Source organism: Microcaecilia unicolor, chromosome 5 (assembly GCF_901765095.1).
Source record: "Microcaecilia unicolor chromosome 5, aMicUni1.1, whole genome shotgun sequence".
Classification (NCBI taxonomy): domain Eukaryota; kingdom Metazoa; phylum Chordata; class Amphibia; order Gymnophiona; family Siphonopidae; genus Microcaecilia; species Microcaecilia unicolor.
The window spans coordinates 12,553,610-12,567,916 of NC_044035.1; the positions used below are offsets into that span (position 1 = coordinate 12,553,610).

Genomic DNA, 14,307 nt, shown 5'->3' on the forward strand with positions numbered 1-14,307 from the left:
AGGCATTTTAAACAGAGGTTTGATTGTACACCTGCAAAGCCCATTCAGCTCACGGCACACTTCTACAATTATGATACACTTAAGACTTATCATCTGCAAGCATATAGATATTTAGGCTAGTGTCTCTCCACCTAATGCCATATAATAAAGGAAGGGTTATGAGCTATTGCTATGCAACTTTCCTACAATTTGAGCTCTTGATGGTTGTGTTATGGCTGAAATGGTGTCTGTCATTCAATGAAATGAGAGGGTGTCTTTTTCTGTCAGGTAACAGCTTTGGTTGTTTGTCTGCGTTCTGCGTTTGCTTTCCAAACTGCTCTGCAAGGTCAGCCATATTAGAGGATGGATGGCTGAGAAAAGGGAATATCAATGAACTTGGGTTTGTTTGTATATCTACCAATTATACTGAGTGGCCGTCTACCCCACCTTTTGCATCCGTAACAGATTGCTCTGGATAAGAAGCTGGAAGCTTTCAGGGAGTGAAAATGGCCAAGCGGGAGATTTCGCATCGTTAAAACGGACACCCACCATGTTGACTGAAAACATTTTAGATGATGTCAAGGGCCATTTTACACGGAACCCTGAGAATGGAATTGAGTCGTCCAGGTCTGGACATGTTCGATTCCGGCGGTAATTTAGAAAAGGTTCAGCCAACATGGAGCCTTTTCTAAATACTAGCAGCGGTGCAAGCGTATTTGCTCGCACGCACAGGGGCAGTGACCATTTTAGAAATATACACGTTGATAAAATGAGCCTCACCAGCCTGGCATCTTCCACAGGGGGGGGTGTCGATTTTGCAACTTCCATATTGAAGTGGTGCAGCTTCCACATATGACTGTCCCATTTTACATACCTGTATCTCAGGTGCTGTCAATAATTATTTATTATTTTTTATTTATTTGTTACCAATGGCGTAGCCAAGGGTGGGTCCAAGTGGGCCCAGGCCCACCCAGTAGCAGCACACCTATAATGTGGCTGCCAGAGATCCCCAAGCCCCACCAGTCAAAAATTCTCAACAACTGGGCCTCCTGCATACCTTGTAAATAGCAGATCTTCCTCTACAGTGAGCAGCGACTGATACATACTGCTTGCACCGGCCCCACAACCTTCCCGCCTATGCGGAAACAGGAAGTTGCATCAGAGGGAAGGCTGCGGGGCCAATATGAGCAGAGTGTATTAGTTGCTGCTTGTTGCCGGTGAAAATCTGCTATTTAAAAGGTATGCGGGGGAGGGGGGATGTTTGAGAGACCATATGGAATGCAGGCGAGAGAGGGAGAGACCAAATCACTTGTGGGACATTGCGGAGTTCTTCTGTCCACCCATCTTGGGCCAAGGCCCACCCAAAATTGGGTGTCTGGCTACTCCCCTGTTTGTTACATTTGTACCCCGCACTTTCCCACTCATAGCAGGCTCAATGCGGCTTACGTAGTAGTGCGATTACAAAGTAAAGTGTAGAGAAAACAGGCTAATCTTAGCAGAGTGATGGAGATGTGTAGATAGGTAATATTATAAGGAGAAGGGGTAAAGGAGGTAGGAGGAGGTGCTAGTTTTAGGTTAAATAGATTATCAATAGAAATCAAACAAAATAAAACATGGAAAAGAAACATAACTTAATACATTTCTTGATTAGCTTTCGAAGGTTGCCCTTCTTCCTCAGATCGGAAATAAGCAAATGTGCTAGCTGACAGTGTATATAAGTGAAAACATCCAAGCATTACTATGACAGTCTGACAGGGTGGGAGGATGGGGGTGGATCGGAGGTATGCATGGGGACATCAAAGCATATCATTGATATTCTAACAGGATGGGTGTGGATAGGTGAGGGGAGGGTGATCAACAGAGACATACAGCTTTATGGTTTATAATGGGTTAGGAACCCCAGATCCTTGTTAAGTCCTTTCTGTTGGGTGTTAAAATATTCAATCACGTTCTTGTATGGTTTTAAAGTTACCTTTCAGGATTCTCACTGTGAAATCACTGGTACAGTGTCCTGGTTCTGTGAAGTGCTGTTTTATTTTGTTTGATTTCTATTGATAACCTTAAGAGTGGACTAACACGGCTACCACACTCCTCTACTTAAGGTTAAATAGAGAAATCAGGCCAGGGGAAAGGTCAGGGTGAGTATTGAGAGAAAAGGAAAGGAGGTGTGGTCTGAGTCGATTAAGTAGTGAGGCTGCAATTCTAATATGATTTCATTTTCTAGCCAGAAACAGACAAGAGGAGATTAAGAAGAATGACTCCCTTAACTGCCCATACAAAGCCCTGGCTCAAATTCTCCACGTCCCCTTGAAATCTTTGCAGGCTGTGGATCTCCACAGCTTTCCAAAATCATTATTTGCTGAGGAAAATAATTAATTCCCATAGTATCAAATCTTCTCCTAAGGATTTAAAATAATATTTTCAAGTTGTTTCTACCTCATGGAGAGGTTATGGACTTCATCCATCTCTCTCGCTCTCTCCATATTTCCCACATCAACATTTAGCCCATGTGCCCCTTAGAGCACAGCTAACAGCTTGCAAGGAGAAGAGTATGGCAAAATGATGGATTTGCTTCTCTGCAGAGTCTATGATTTCAGTTATGACGCTCATGGCCATTTAGGGGTAAAATTCTGTACCTGACCTCTGTTTAGGCAACTGAAGTTTTGTGGCAGATGTTCTGGTATAGAACATTCGTGTAACCTGGTATTGGCACACTTAATATTTAGGCGCCCACAGTTAACACCAGTCGTACAGTTGAGGTAAATGCAGGTTCCTAAATGCAGTAGGGATGTGCGTAACTTACCATATTCTGTAATTTATACATATAAGAGGGAGCCCCACCTCGGTCCCATCTGTGCTCCACAAGCAACAACACAAAGCAGAGGTAGTCCAAGAAGGAGCACACTCGGGATTCTCCACGAAAGAATTTATTAATCAATGACCTGACTTGGCCAAGTTTCGACACTTATGCCTTCCTCAAGGTCAACAAAATCTCCTTCTTCATAAAGAGCCAAATTAGGCACGAGTGTTTGATGGCTACACTGGATGCAGGTTTATTTGTTGACCTTCAGGAAGGCATAAGTGTCAAAACTTGGCCAAGTCAGGTCATTGATCAATAACAGGTTTATTTGCCTAATTTGCCTCTTTATGAAGGAGATTTTGTTGACCTTGATGAAGGCATAAGTGTCGAAGCTTGGCCAAGTCAGGTCATTGATCAATAAATTTGTTCATGGAGAACCCTGAGTCTGCTTCTTCTCTGGACTACCTCTGCTTTGTGTTGTTGCGCGTGTTAGTCTGTAGAGTGTTCTGCTTCTGTTTTGTCCATCTGGGTTCCACTCCTGTCTATGCCCCTCTATGTAAGTTATGTGTATATTTGCAGAATAGTGCTTTGGCACCCTGCTAGCCAGTAGCATTGCCAGACCTCAAATTTTGGGTGGGCACAATGTCCTCTCTGCAGCTCGCCCCACCAGGAGGGCACCCTGAACTCCCTCCATCACAGCTTGGCACTCAGCTGCAGCGAATGCTCAGTTCTCGTGCATGTGCCGAGTGTCGAGTGGCATAGGAAAGATGCCATCAACTGCCAAGCTGCACTCAAGGGAGTTCAGGGTGCCTTTGAGATCTTCAGCTAGCAGGGCTAGGTGTGCCACTGTCGGCTGAGAACCTGGGGAACTGGGTTTGATTCCCACTGCAACTCCTTGTGGCCCTGCAAAGTCATTTAATCCTCCATTGCTCCAGGTACAAAAACTTAGGATTGCGAGCCTACTAGGGACAGAGAAAGCACCTGCATATAATGATTCTACACTGTATTGACTGTAACACAGAAAGGTGGCATATTAAATCCATGATCCCTTGCCCTTACCTCACCTCAAAGTGGGTAGGTCCAGTCACTCATGGCTGCACCACTGCTGCTAGCATTTAACGTGGGTATGTGTGCGCATAAGGGCATTTTAAACATTTAGGTGCGTAATCTGAATGTAAATTTAGCTACCCAGTTTATAGAACTGCCCTTTTTGCTCATGCAATGCCACATGATCTACAGGAGGAATACTTAAAGAATTTCAGAAATACTGATAAACTTGTGCAAAATCAATGTTATTACTAAATAAACTGCACCTTTAAAATATGGATAACAAATCCTGAGAAAGGTTGCAGTGTCTAAAGACAGATAATGTCACATCTACTTCCCATCACATTCTGGCCAAGTATGGGAGAATACGGACGCCAAGGCACCTTCATTATAGAACTCGGATGAAATCCTACATAGTATGGCTGTACTGGAGACAGGGCTGGGACTACAGGTGGTGAATGGGGTGGTTGTCATTACCCACGATCCTGGCCATCTTTATGACTGATAGTAAACCATCAAGTACTCACACTACAATTGTATTATCACTTTTTTAATAAAATTACTTTTTATTGTGCTGTTCCAGGGCAGAGGGAGCAGGTAACCAGCGGAGTCGACAGGCGTGCGGCTGCTCTCTGCACCCCTCTAGTGGCGTGCACCCTGGGCGGACCGCCCCCCCCGCCCCGCCCTTGGTACGCCGCTGGTTGAGGGGTATCACAATTAAGGGGTGGGGGTAGGACCTGCTTCCACTTATGCGGGTCCCAGCCAGTATTTAGCCAGGCCCATGACCTCTTAGCCCCAGATATTCAATGGACATGGCATAGGATTTAATAATAGGATCTAATTCAGCTGGTGCAGTGGCGTAGCCAAGGGTGGGCCCGGGCCCATCCACTTTGGGCTCAGGCCCACCCAGTAGCAACATACCTATGATGTGGCTGGCAGGGGTCCCCAAGCCCCACTAGCCGAAAACTCCCAGCAACTGTCCTCCTGCATACCTTTTAAGTGAGCAGCAACTGATACATACTGCTTGCACTGGCCCAATAGCCTTCCCTCTGTTGTATTCCCACCTATGCAGAAACAGGAGGTTGCATAAGAGGGAAGGCTGTGGGGCCAACATGAGCAGTATGTATTAGCTGCTGCTTGCTGCCGGTGAAAATCTGCTATTTACAAGGTATGCAGGGGAGGGGGATATCTGAGAGACCATATGGCATGCAGGCGAGCGAGGGAGAGACCAAATCACTTGTTGGCCAAGGCAGAGTTCTTCTGCCCACCCATCTTAGGCCCAGGCCCACCCAAAATTGGGTGTCTGGCTACGCCCCTGAGCTGGTGGCAGTGAGCGTTTAAAAAAATGTTGAGCACCAGCCAGCTGAATACTGACCGCTTTTCTTTTTCTTAGCAAGACTGGATTATTTCTAATAACTGCTTTTGCCCACTTCTATTTCCATTTTCTTACGGAACGAGAAAGAGAGAGAGAGAGAGAGAGAGAGAGCGACAGAGAGCTGCCTTTTCAGAAACATTTGCATGAAAAGAGAAACAGTTGTGGCTGGCAGATGGTGTTATCACTTACTTGAAAGATATTTTTGTATCGTTCGATAAAAAAAAAAGAGCAAACAAACAAGACCTTGCAAATATTGTGAAACACATTAAGAGCAGTTATTGCCAATAAAAAAAAAAACTTTTCTTAACAACCTACATTGTTTGCTTTGTAAGGAATGTTAATATTGGTATCGCGCAACCCTATAACAGGAGTGAGTGTGTCAACATCTTATTTACATATGTGATGTCACTCCTGGGGCAGACGGCCTCCTCCGAAGATCACTGCAAAAATTCCAGAGAATACGAAATAATTCAAAGTAAGGTTCAAACAGCCTGGTCGGTGCAAACTACATGGATGGTTGAAAAGCATGTACTTTACCCTGGTTTGGAAAGGGAATCCGCCTAGGCACCTTCCCTTAAAAAATTTGGGTACACAGGTACTCCAGAAGGTGACAATGTGATTGCTTTTATGCAGGGGCATAGCTACATGGGGCCACGGGGGCCTGGGCCTCCGTAGATTTGGTCCTGGATCCCCCTGCCGACGACCCTCTCGACCCCCCTCCCGCCGTCAACCCTCCCCCGCCGTCTCCGTGGCCTACCTTTGCTGGCGGGGGACCCCAAACCTCGCCAGCTGAGGTTCTCTTGCTTCCCGCGGAAGGGTTCGTTCTGTTTCTGACGTCCTGCACGTTGTACGTGCAGGACGTCAGACTCACAGAAACAGAACGAATCCTTGCAGATCAGCCAGCGAGGTCCTCTTCTTCCGGCGCAAGGCTTTGTTCTGTTTCTGTGAGTCTGGACGTCAGAAACAGAACAAAGCCTTGCGCGGGAAGCAAGAGGACCTCGGCTGGCGGGGATTGGGGGTCCCTCGCCATCAAAGGTAGGCGACGACGGCGGGGGAGGGGGGGTCGATAGGGTTGTTGGCGGGGGCAAAGTTGGTTGTGGCGGCGGGGGTTGGCCGGCAATGGCTAAAATGTGCTTGCTTACCTGGGTTCTGGACCCCCCTCCCCGCCGGTCTGGCTATGCCCCTGCTTTTATGTCATGTGCTTTCTTCTTCTCCCCAACTAAAACACACCACTAGGAAATGCCATTAGAATAGCTAGAAGTGATGTGATGCTTACCAAATTCTCATTCACTTTTTAACCGGCCCAATCAGTGCAATTTTCAGAAAGGCCAGTTTATTAGGTAAATCTTATCTACCACACAGCTTTGAAAATTGACTCCACATGCACACGTTTCAAAGGGATTTAACTGGGTGCTGTACCGCCCTGGTTGGAATTTGCCCCTTTTAGAACGGTTAAAGGTATGTGTGTGTCCTTTTAACTGGATTACAAAGAGGCAATCTCAAGGGCTATATTTAGGTCATAAGTACATAAGTGTTGCCATACTGGGACAGACCAAAGGTCCATCGAGCCCAGCATCCTGTTTCCAACAGTGGCCAATCCAGATCACAAATACCTGGCAAGATCCCCCAAACGTACAAAACATTTTATACTGCTTATCCCAGAAATAGTGGATTTTCCCCTAGTCCATTTAATAACGGTCTATGGACTTTTCCTTTAGGAAGCCTTCCAAACCTTTTTTTAACTCCGCTAAGCTAACCGCCTTTACCACATTCTCTGGCAACGAATTCCAGAGTTTAATTACACGTTGAGTGAAGAAAACTTTTCTCTGATTCGTTTTAAATTTACTACATTGTAGCTTCATCGCATGCCCCCTAGTCCTAGTATTTTTGGAAAGCGTGAACAGACGCTTCACATCTACCCATTCAACTCCACTCATTATTTTATAGACCTCTATCATATCTCCCCTCAGTCACCTTTTCTCCAAGCTGAAGGTCTAGACAGTAAACAAAGTAGGTGCATTTGGATTTTCAAATGTACATATGCCCCTGGATTCTACATAGCGCACTGAGAGATCTGTGCTGAAATCTAGGCGTATTCTATAACAACATGCGTAACTTAATTGGCTTAACAAGCTAATTGGTGTTGATAATACCACTTAACAAGCAGTAATGAGCACTAATTGGCAATAATTATAATTTACGTGCACAATTCGCTAAGCGTATTCTATAACGCAGAGCGCCTAACTTCTAATGCGTGCAGGCAAAAAGGGGTGTGGTTATAGGTGGGGAAATGGGCGTTTCATGGGCGTTCTGAAATTTACATGCGTAGTTATAAAATACGGCCCAGTGCATGTAAATCTACGCACTGGGGATTTACGCCATGTTTACATTGGTGTAAATGGAGGCGCACAGTTGTATACGCTGGGATATGAACTAAGCATATTCCATATTCCGTTCCTAAATCTAGGCGTCGCTTATAGAATATACTTAGCTGGCAGCGTTTTCCGCGCAAAGTTTTTAGGCGCCAAATATAGAATCTCCCCCATGGTGCTTTGCTCTCATTTCTCCACCTGCAGATAAAGCTGGGGATAAATACAAGGTCACTTTGGGGCCGATATTCAGACCGCGGGAGAGAGCCCAGCTAATTCTTGCGGTCAGCCCAGATATTCAATGCCAGGCATTTCTGGTGACTGGCATTAAATATCTGGTTTATTTTTGTCCGGTTTAAATTTAACCAGCTAAGTTAATATTCAGAAATAGTTGGTTAAGTTTAAACTGGCCAAAGATATTCCAGCTATGTATGCGGCTGCTTAGAATAGCTGGCTATGTGCTGATTATTTGGGGATAGCCAGTTTTATTGCGTGATATGGCCAGTTAACTTCTAGCTGCTAACCGGGAATATTCATCGGGGCTAGTCGGTTATTCTCCGTGAATAGCACCAGATAGCCAGTTAAATGCCATTTAACCGGCCAGGGTGCCGTTCCTGGCCGGTTAAACGGTTTTGAACGTCGAGGGGGGGGGGGGGGAGGCATTTCTTTATTTTGCCTTTTAAAACTGGCTACAAGGATTGGGGCTGCAAGGTGATGGCATACTTTAATGTCAGGCGAAATGAAACAAACAAAAAAAGGAGGTAAGAACCTCACACTGCCGTGAGACGTAAGACAAAAAAGTGAGGAGAAACCACACGAAAGACTCCTGAAGAAATTGCAGAGTCATGGAATCGGAGGTAGGGTATTATTATGGATTAAGAACTGGTTGAAAGATAGGAAGCAGAGAGTAGGATTGCGTGGCCAGTATTCTCAGTGGAGGAGGGTAGTTAGTGGGGTCCCGCAGGGGTCTGTGCTGGGTCCGTTGCTTTTTAATGTATTTATAAATGACCTAGAGATGGGAATAACTAGTGAGGTAATTAAATTCGCCGATGACACAAAATTATTCAGGGTCGTCAAGTCGCAGGAGGAATGTGAACGATTACAGGAGGACCTTGCGAGACTGGGAGAATGGGCGTGCAAGTGGCAGATGAAGTTCAATGTTGACAAGTGCAAAGTGATGCATGTGGGTAAGAGGAACCCGAATTATAGCTACGTCTTGCAAGGTTCCGCGTTAGGAGTTACGGATCAAGAAAGGGATCTGGGTGTCGTCGTCGATGATACGCTGAAACCTTCTGCTCAGTGTGCTGCTGCGGCTAGGAAAGCGAATAGAATGTTGGGTGTTATTAGGAAGGGTATGGAGTCCAGGTGTGCGGATGTTATAATGCCGTTGTATCGCTCCATGGTGCGACCGCACCTGGAGTATTGTGTTCAGTACTGGTCTCCGTATCTCAAAAAAGATATAGTAGAATTGGAAAAGGTACAGCGAAGGGCGACGAAAATGATAGTGGGGATGGGACGACTTTCCTATGAAGAGAGGCTGAGAAGGCTAGGGCTTTTAAGCTTGGAGAAGAGACGGCTGAGGGGAGATATGATAGAAGTGTATAAAATAATGAGTGGAATGGATCGGGTGGATGTGAAGCGACTGTTCACGCTATCCAAAAATACTAGGACTAGAGGGCATGAGTTGAAGCTACAGTGTGGTAAATTTAAAACGAATCGGAGAAAATTTTTCTTCACCCAACGTGTAATTAGACTCTGGAATTCGTTGCCGGAGAACGTGGTACGGGCGGTTAGCTTGACGGAGTTTAAAAAGGGGTTAGATAGATTCCTAAAGGACAAGTCCATAGACCGCTATTAAATGGACTTGGAAAAATTCCGCATTTTTAGGTATAACTTGTCTGGAATGTTTTTACATTTGGGGAGCGTGCCAGGTGCCCTTGACCTGGATTGGCCACTGTCGGTGACAGGATGCTGGGCTAGATGGACCTTTGGTCTTTCCCAGTATGGCACTACTTATGTACTTATATACCAAAAAAACTTTAATTAGGTTTCGGCCCTAAGGCCTGCCTCAGAGGTCTTGATCAATTCTCAGGTGTTGCATTTTTAATTCAGGTTTTCAGATTGACAACACGCCATTTTCCAAGGACAAGAGATTAATTTGTTTAATTTGTTTAAGTTGTTTAATTTATCCAATAATTGGGCACAAATTCTCACCGGTGTATTATATCACACTGCAACACCTGAGATTGATCAAGACCCCTGAGGCAGGCCTTAGGGCCGAAACACGGCTGTGTCGGGTCGATTTTTAGAAAGCCAATTAAAGTTTTTTTGGTATCCTCCTTGGTTTCGCCTCACTTTTTTGTCTTACATACTTTAATGTCAATCAGCAGCCGTAGCTGACAATAACTTCTATTAAAAAAGGCAAGTTTAGTACAGTGGTGTAGAGCACATCGTCCACTTGTTCGTACACCCAACATGTTTCGGCCCACGTAATGCCCGCATCAGGGACAACAATAACATAATGAATCACACCTAAAACCAACATAAATAAGGCCACTCTTTGCTTCAGTAGATTTACTTAGTATCTTCACTCCAGTTATTAACTCAAATTCGATCATGTTATGATCATGGTTTCCCAGCAGACCCAATACCATTTACCTCTCGCACCGAGCCCTTCTTTCCACTAAGGAGTACATCTAAAATAAAACATCTTCTTGTCTGTTCCTGGGCTTTGTTATAATTTTAAACACTTCACTGTGGTAACTGCAGAGCATATGCTGGCCACACCTCCAGTAATTACCGCAGAGCACACGCCAGCCATGCCTCCGGTAATTACTGCAGAGCACACGCTGGTCATGCCTCCGATAATTACTGCAGTGCACACGCTGGCTGTGCCTCCAGTAATTTTTGCAGAGCACACGCTGGTCGTGCCTCCGGTAATTACCGCAGAGCACATGCTGGCTGTGCCTCCAGTAATTTTTGCAGAGCACACGCTGGCTGTGCCTCCAGTAATTTTTGCAGAGCACACGCTGCTCGTGCCTCCGGTAATTACCGCAGAGCACACGCTGGCCATACCTCCGATAATTACCGCAGAGCACACGCTGGTCGTGCCTCCGGTAATTACCGCAGAGCACACGCTGGCCATACCTCCGGTAATTACCGCAGAGCACACGCTGGCCATGCCTCTGGTAATTACCACAGAGCACACGCTGGCTGTGCCTCCAGTAATTTTTGCAGAGCACACGCTGCTCGTGCCTCCGGTAATTACCGCAGAGCACACGCTGGCCATACCTCCGATAATTACCGCAGAGCACACGCTGGTCGTGCCTCCGGTAATTACCGCAGAGCACACGCTGGCCATACCTCCGATAATTACCGCAGAGCACACGCTGGTCGTGCCTCCGGTAATTACCGCAGAGCACACGCTGGCCATGCCTCTGGTAATTATTGCAGAGCACATGCTGGCCATGCCTCCGGTAATTACCACAGAGCACACGCTGGCTGTGCCTCCAGTAATTTTTGCAGAGCACACGCTGGTCGTGCCTCCGGTAATTATCGCACAGCCTTTGCATTTACTGCATGTTAATTTTTGCTGAAGCACAAATAAGTGCAGAATCTTACTGCACTTTATAAAAGATTCCCAGAGTGACTCCTTTGAAAATAACATAAGAAGGAAATGAAAAGTACTGCTCTTTCGAGGGACTTAGATGGAAGCAAAGTGCAATGCACGGCATCCAAGACATCACTAATGAACAAACTGGATTCTCTCCACATTATCGGAAATGTATCTTAGAATGTTTCACGAAAGCTGAACCCTTAATCCTGGAAAATATTTATACCTGGATGACACAGTTATGCTGCTTTTGCCTTTCACAACCGACTTCATTGCTGAACGAGTAGTGAATTCGCCCTTATAGGTAGGTCAATGGGTGGCATTAAGGGCTCAGGCAGTAAATAGCCATGTGCTACTTTTCATTTTAGCACACGATCATTTACGGCCCCAATAAAAAAAGCCTTTTTCCAGTATGCGCCAATTTCACGCGTCCAGACTCCCGCAGGCCACTTCTAACCGCAGCTTAGTAAAAGTGCCCCTACGTGCATTAGCATGTAATTGAAAGGGGGTGGATGGATGCATCTCCCGATATGCATGTAACGTATGCCCGCCGTTGACCTGGCGTGAGTGCACCTAACATTGTGCGCACATCTTTGGGCTTCCGCCTGCGTTCTGTAATGGAATCTATGCGCACAGATGCCGTTATACAACTGGCGCTCAGTACACCCCATCATGGCACCTAAGAGGTGGCAATAAAAAAAAACCCAGCAAAAATGGGGCTAGAATAGACCAATTGAGTTCCAACGCAAGGGTACTTGTTTGGTTACATATAGTTCCAAAAACTCTCAAAATCTAAACACAATGGGGCTGATATTCAGACTGCGGAAGTTAGACCGGCAAAGTCCCGCGGTTGGTGGTTGAGCCCAGATATTCAATGCCGGGCCGTTTCCGGTGACCGGTGTTGAATATCTGGTTTATTTTTGACAGACTTAGCCGGTACTCTTTAAAACGGCAAAACATATCCCACCTTTTCACGCGGCCAAATATGGCTGCTAAATCGGCTTGGAAAATAGGCAGATAGCTGGTTATATTGGGCGATATAATCGGATATGTGCTAGATGCTAACTGGGTATATTAAGCGGGGGATAGCTCGCTGAATATCGGGGGGATAGCCGGTGAAGCGCTATTTAACCAGTCAACAGCCGTTCTGGCCAGTTAAATGGTGATAAATATCAGGAGGAATGTTTAGATGTCAAGAATTTTTTTAAACTACATGTAAATAAACAAGTACTCTTGCGTTGCAACTCAACTGGTCTACCCCCATTTTTGTTGCTTTTTATCGTCTTTGTTGGTGTCAGGGGCGTAGCCAGACTTCGGCGGGAGAGGGGGCCAGAGCCCGAGGTGAGGGGGCACATTTTAGCCCTCCCCGGCGCTGTCGACCCCTCCCCGCCATTGCTGACCGCCCCCCCCCCCGCCACCGCCAACTTTGACAACCCCTGCCGACGACCCTCTTGACCCCCTCCCGCCGCCAACCCTCCCCCGCCGTCGCCTACCTTTGCTGGCGGGGGACCCCAATCCCCGCCAGCCGAGGAGGTCCTCTTTTTCCTCCGAAGGCTTTGTTCTGTTTCTGTGAGTCAGAAACAGAACGAAGCCTTCGGAGGAAGAGGACCTCCTCGGCTGGCGGGGATTGGGGTCCCCCGCCAGCAAAGGTAGCCCACGGTGGGGGAGGGTTGGCGGCGGGAGGGGGGGGGGGGTCGAGAGGGTCGTCGGCAGGGGGGCCCAGGCGCCACGTAGCTACGCCACTGGTTGGTGTACCTAGAGGTTTCTTCTGCTTTTTGTTACCTAATTTATAGAATTGCTCTCATAACATCTGAAAAGACAGAGAAATGTCCAACCAAAATCTCTTGTGGCAAACTCTCCTGAATTTTCAGCCCCAAACAATATATGCAGTTAACTCCATAGTTTAACAACATAAATCATTTTTTGAAGGTGGAGCTCACTGATGATTAGTTGTTGCATTAGAGAGATATCTCTCAGCAAAATTTCATAACTTCCCCGCAGTGGGAAAATGAAAATTGCTGAAACATCCAGACCTTTGAGTATAGCCGATCAAACTATCTAACCAAGGACTAGACATACTAAGCCTTTTCCCCAAGTGGACAAAATGGGAAAAACTCGTTAGCACACTCGACTCTTAAGTATCTCTAGAACTGTAAAATTACAGATGCACAGTACAGAATAAATATATTAGGCATTTGGGTTGGTTCTTGGAAACATATTTTCTCTGCCAGCTGGGCAAAAGCATTCCACGCGAATGTTTACATTTTCTCTGCCAGTACCCCAGAACAAGCTTCAAGGAAATTTGTCATCATTTTTACAGGTTTTCTTTTCAGATGAACGGGTTTGTGGAGTCTTGGTCTGGATTCCTACCTGATTGACCTGGAGGAGGGATGCCAGACGATCCTCTGGGGAGGCAGAGAAACACTGTAAGGACGGCGGCTTTGCTCCCACAACATGGCTCTATGGCGATTGGCTTAGGGACACCCTGGAAAAGAAAGGAATTTCAATCATGCAGCTGCAAACGTATTATGCAATAACGAGTTCCTTCCCTGGGTGGAACTTAAGGAGCTGTTGAGGGAGACTTTAATCAAAAGCACAACCATTAGTAAAAAAGTGAATGTGTCACTGTCAAGTCAGTGCAGTGACCAAATTTATTTCGGTGTCGGCATAAAGGCAATGGCATGGAATAGATAGAACGTGCAGTGCAGCACCAATATTATATTAGTTATTTAGATTTGCTCACACCTTTTTCAGTAGTAGCTCAAGGTGAGTCACATTCAGGTACTCTGGATATTTCTCTGTCCCAGGAGGCCTCATAATCTAAGTTTGTACCTGAGGCAATGGAGGGTTAAGTGACTTGCCCAAGATCACAAGGAGCAGCAGTGGGATTTGAACCGGCCACCTCTGGATTGCAAGACCGGTGCTCTATCCACTAGGCCACTCCTCCACTAGCAACATTCTGTCTAGAATCTCCAATAGTAGCAACATTCCATGTTCCACTGCACTAACCACTAGGCTACTCCTCCACCAGCAACATTCCATGTAGAGGCCTGCCCTTGCAGATCAGCAACGCACTGCGCAGGCTTGTTTCTGTGAGTCTGACGTGCAGGACGTCAGACTCACA

At 46.2% G+C, this 14,307-nt stretch overlaps 1 protein-coding gene across 1 annotated transcript in view; it reads right to left on the reverse strand.

Annotated features, from left to right (window-relative positions):
- ATRNL1 (attractin like 1) overlaps positions 1-14,307 on the reverse strand; it is a 1,590,902-nt gene that overhangs the window by 59,516 nt on the left and 1,517,079 nt on the right. Inside the window, 1 exon segment of the mRNA XM_030202658.1 lies at positions 13,554-13,668. Coding sequence (XP_030058518.1) covers positions 13,554-13,668 — 115 coding nt within the window.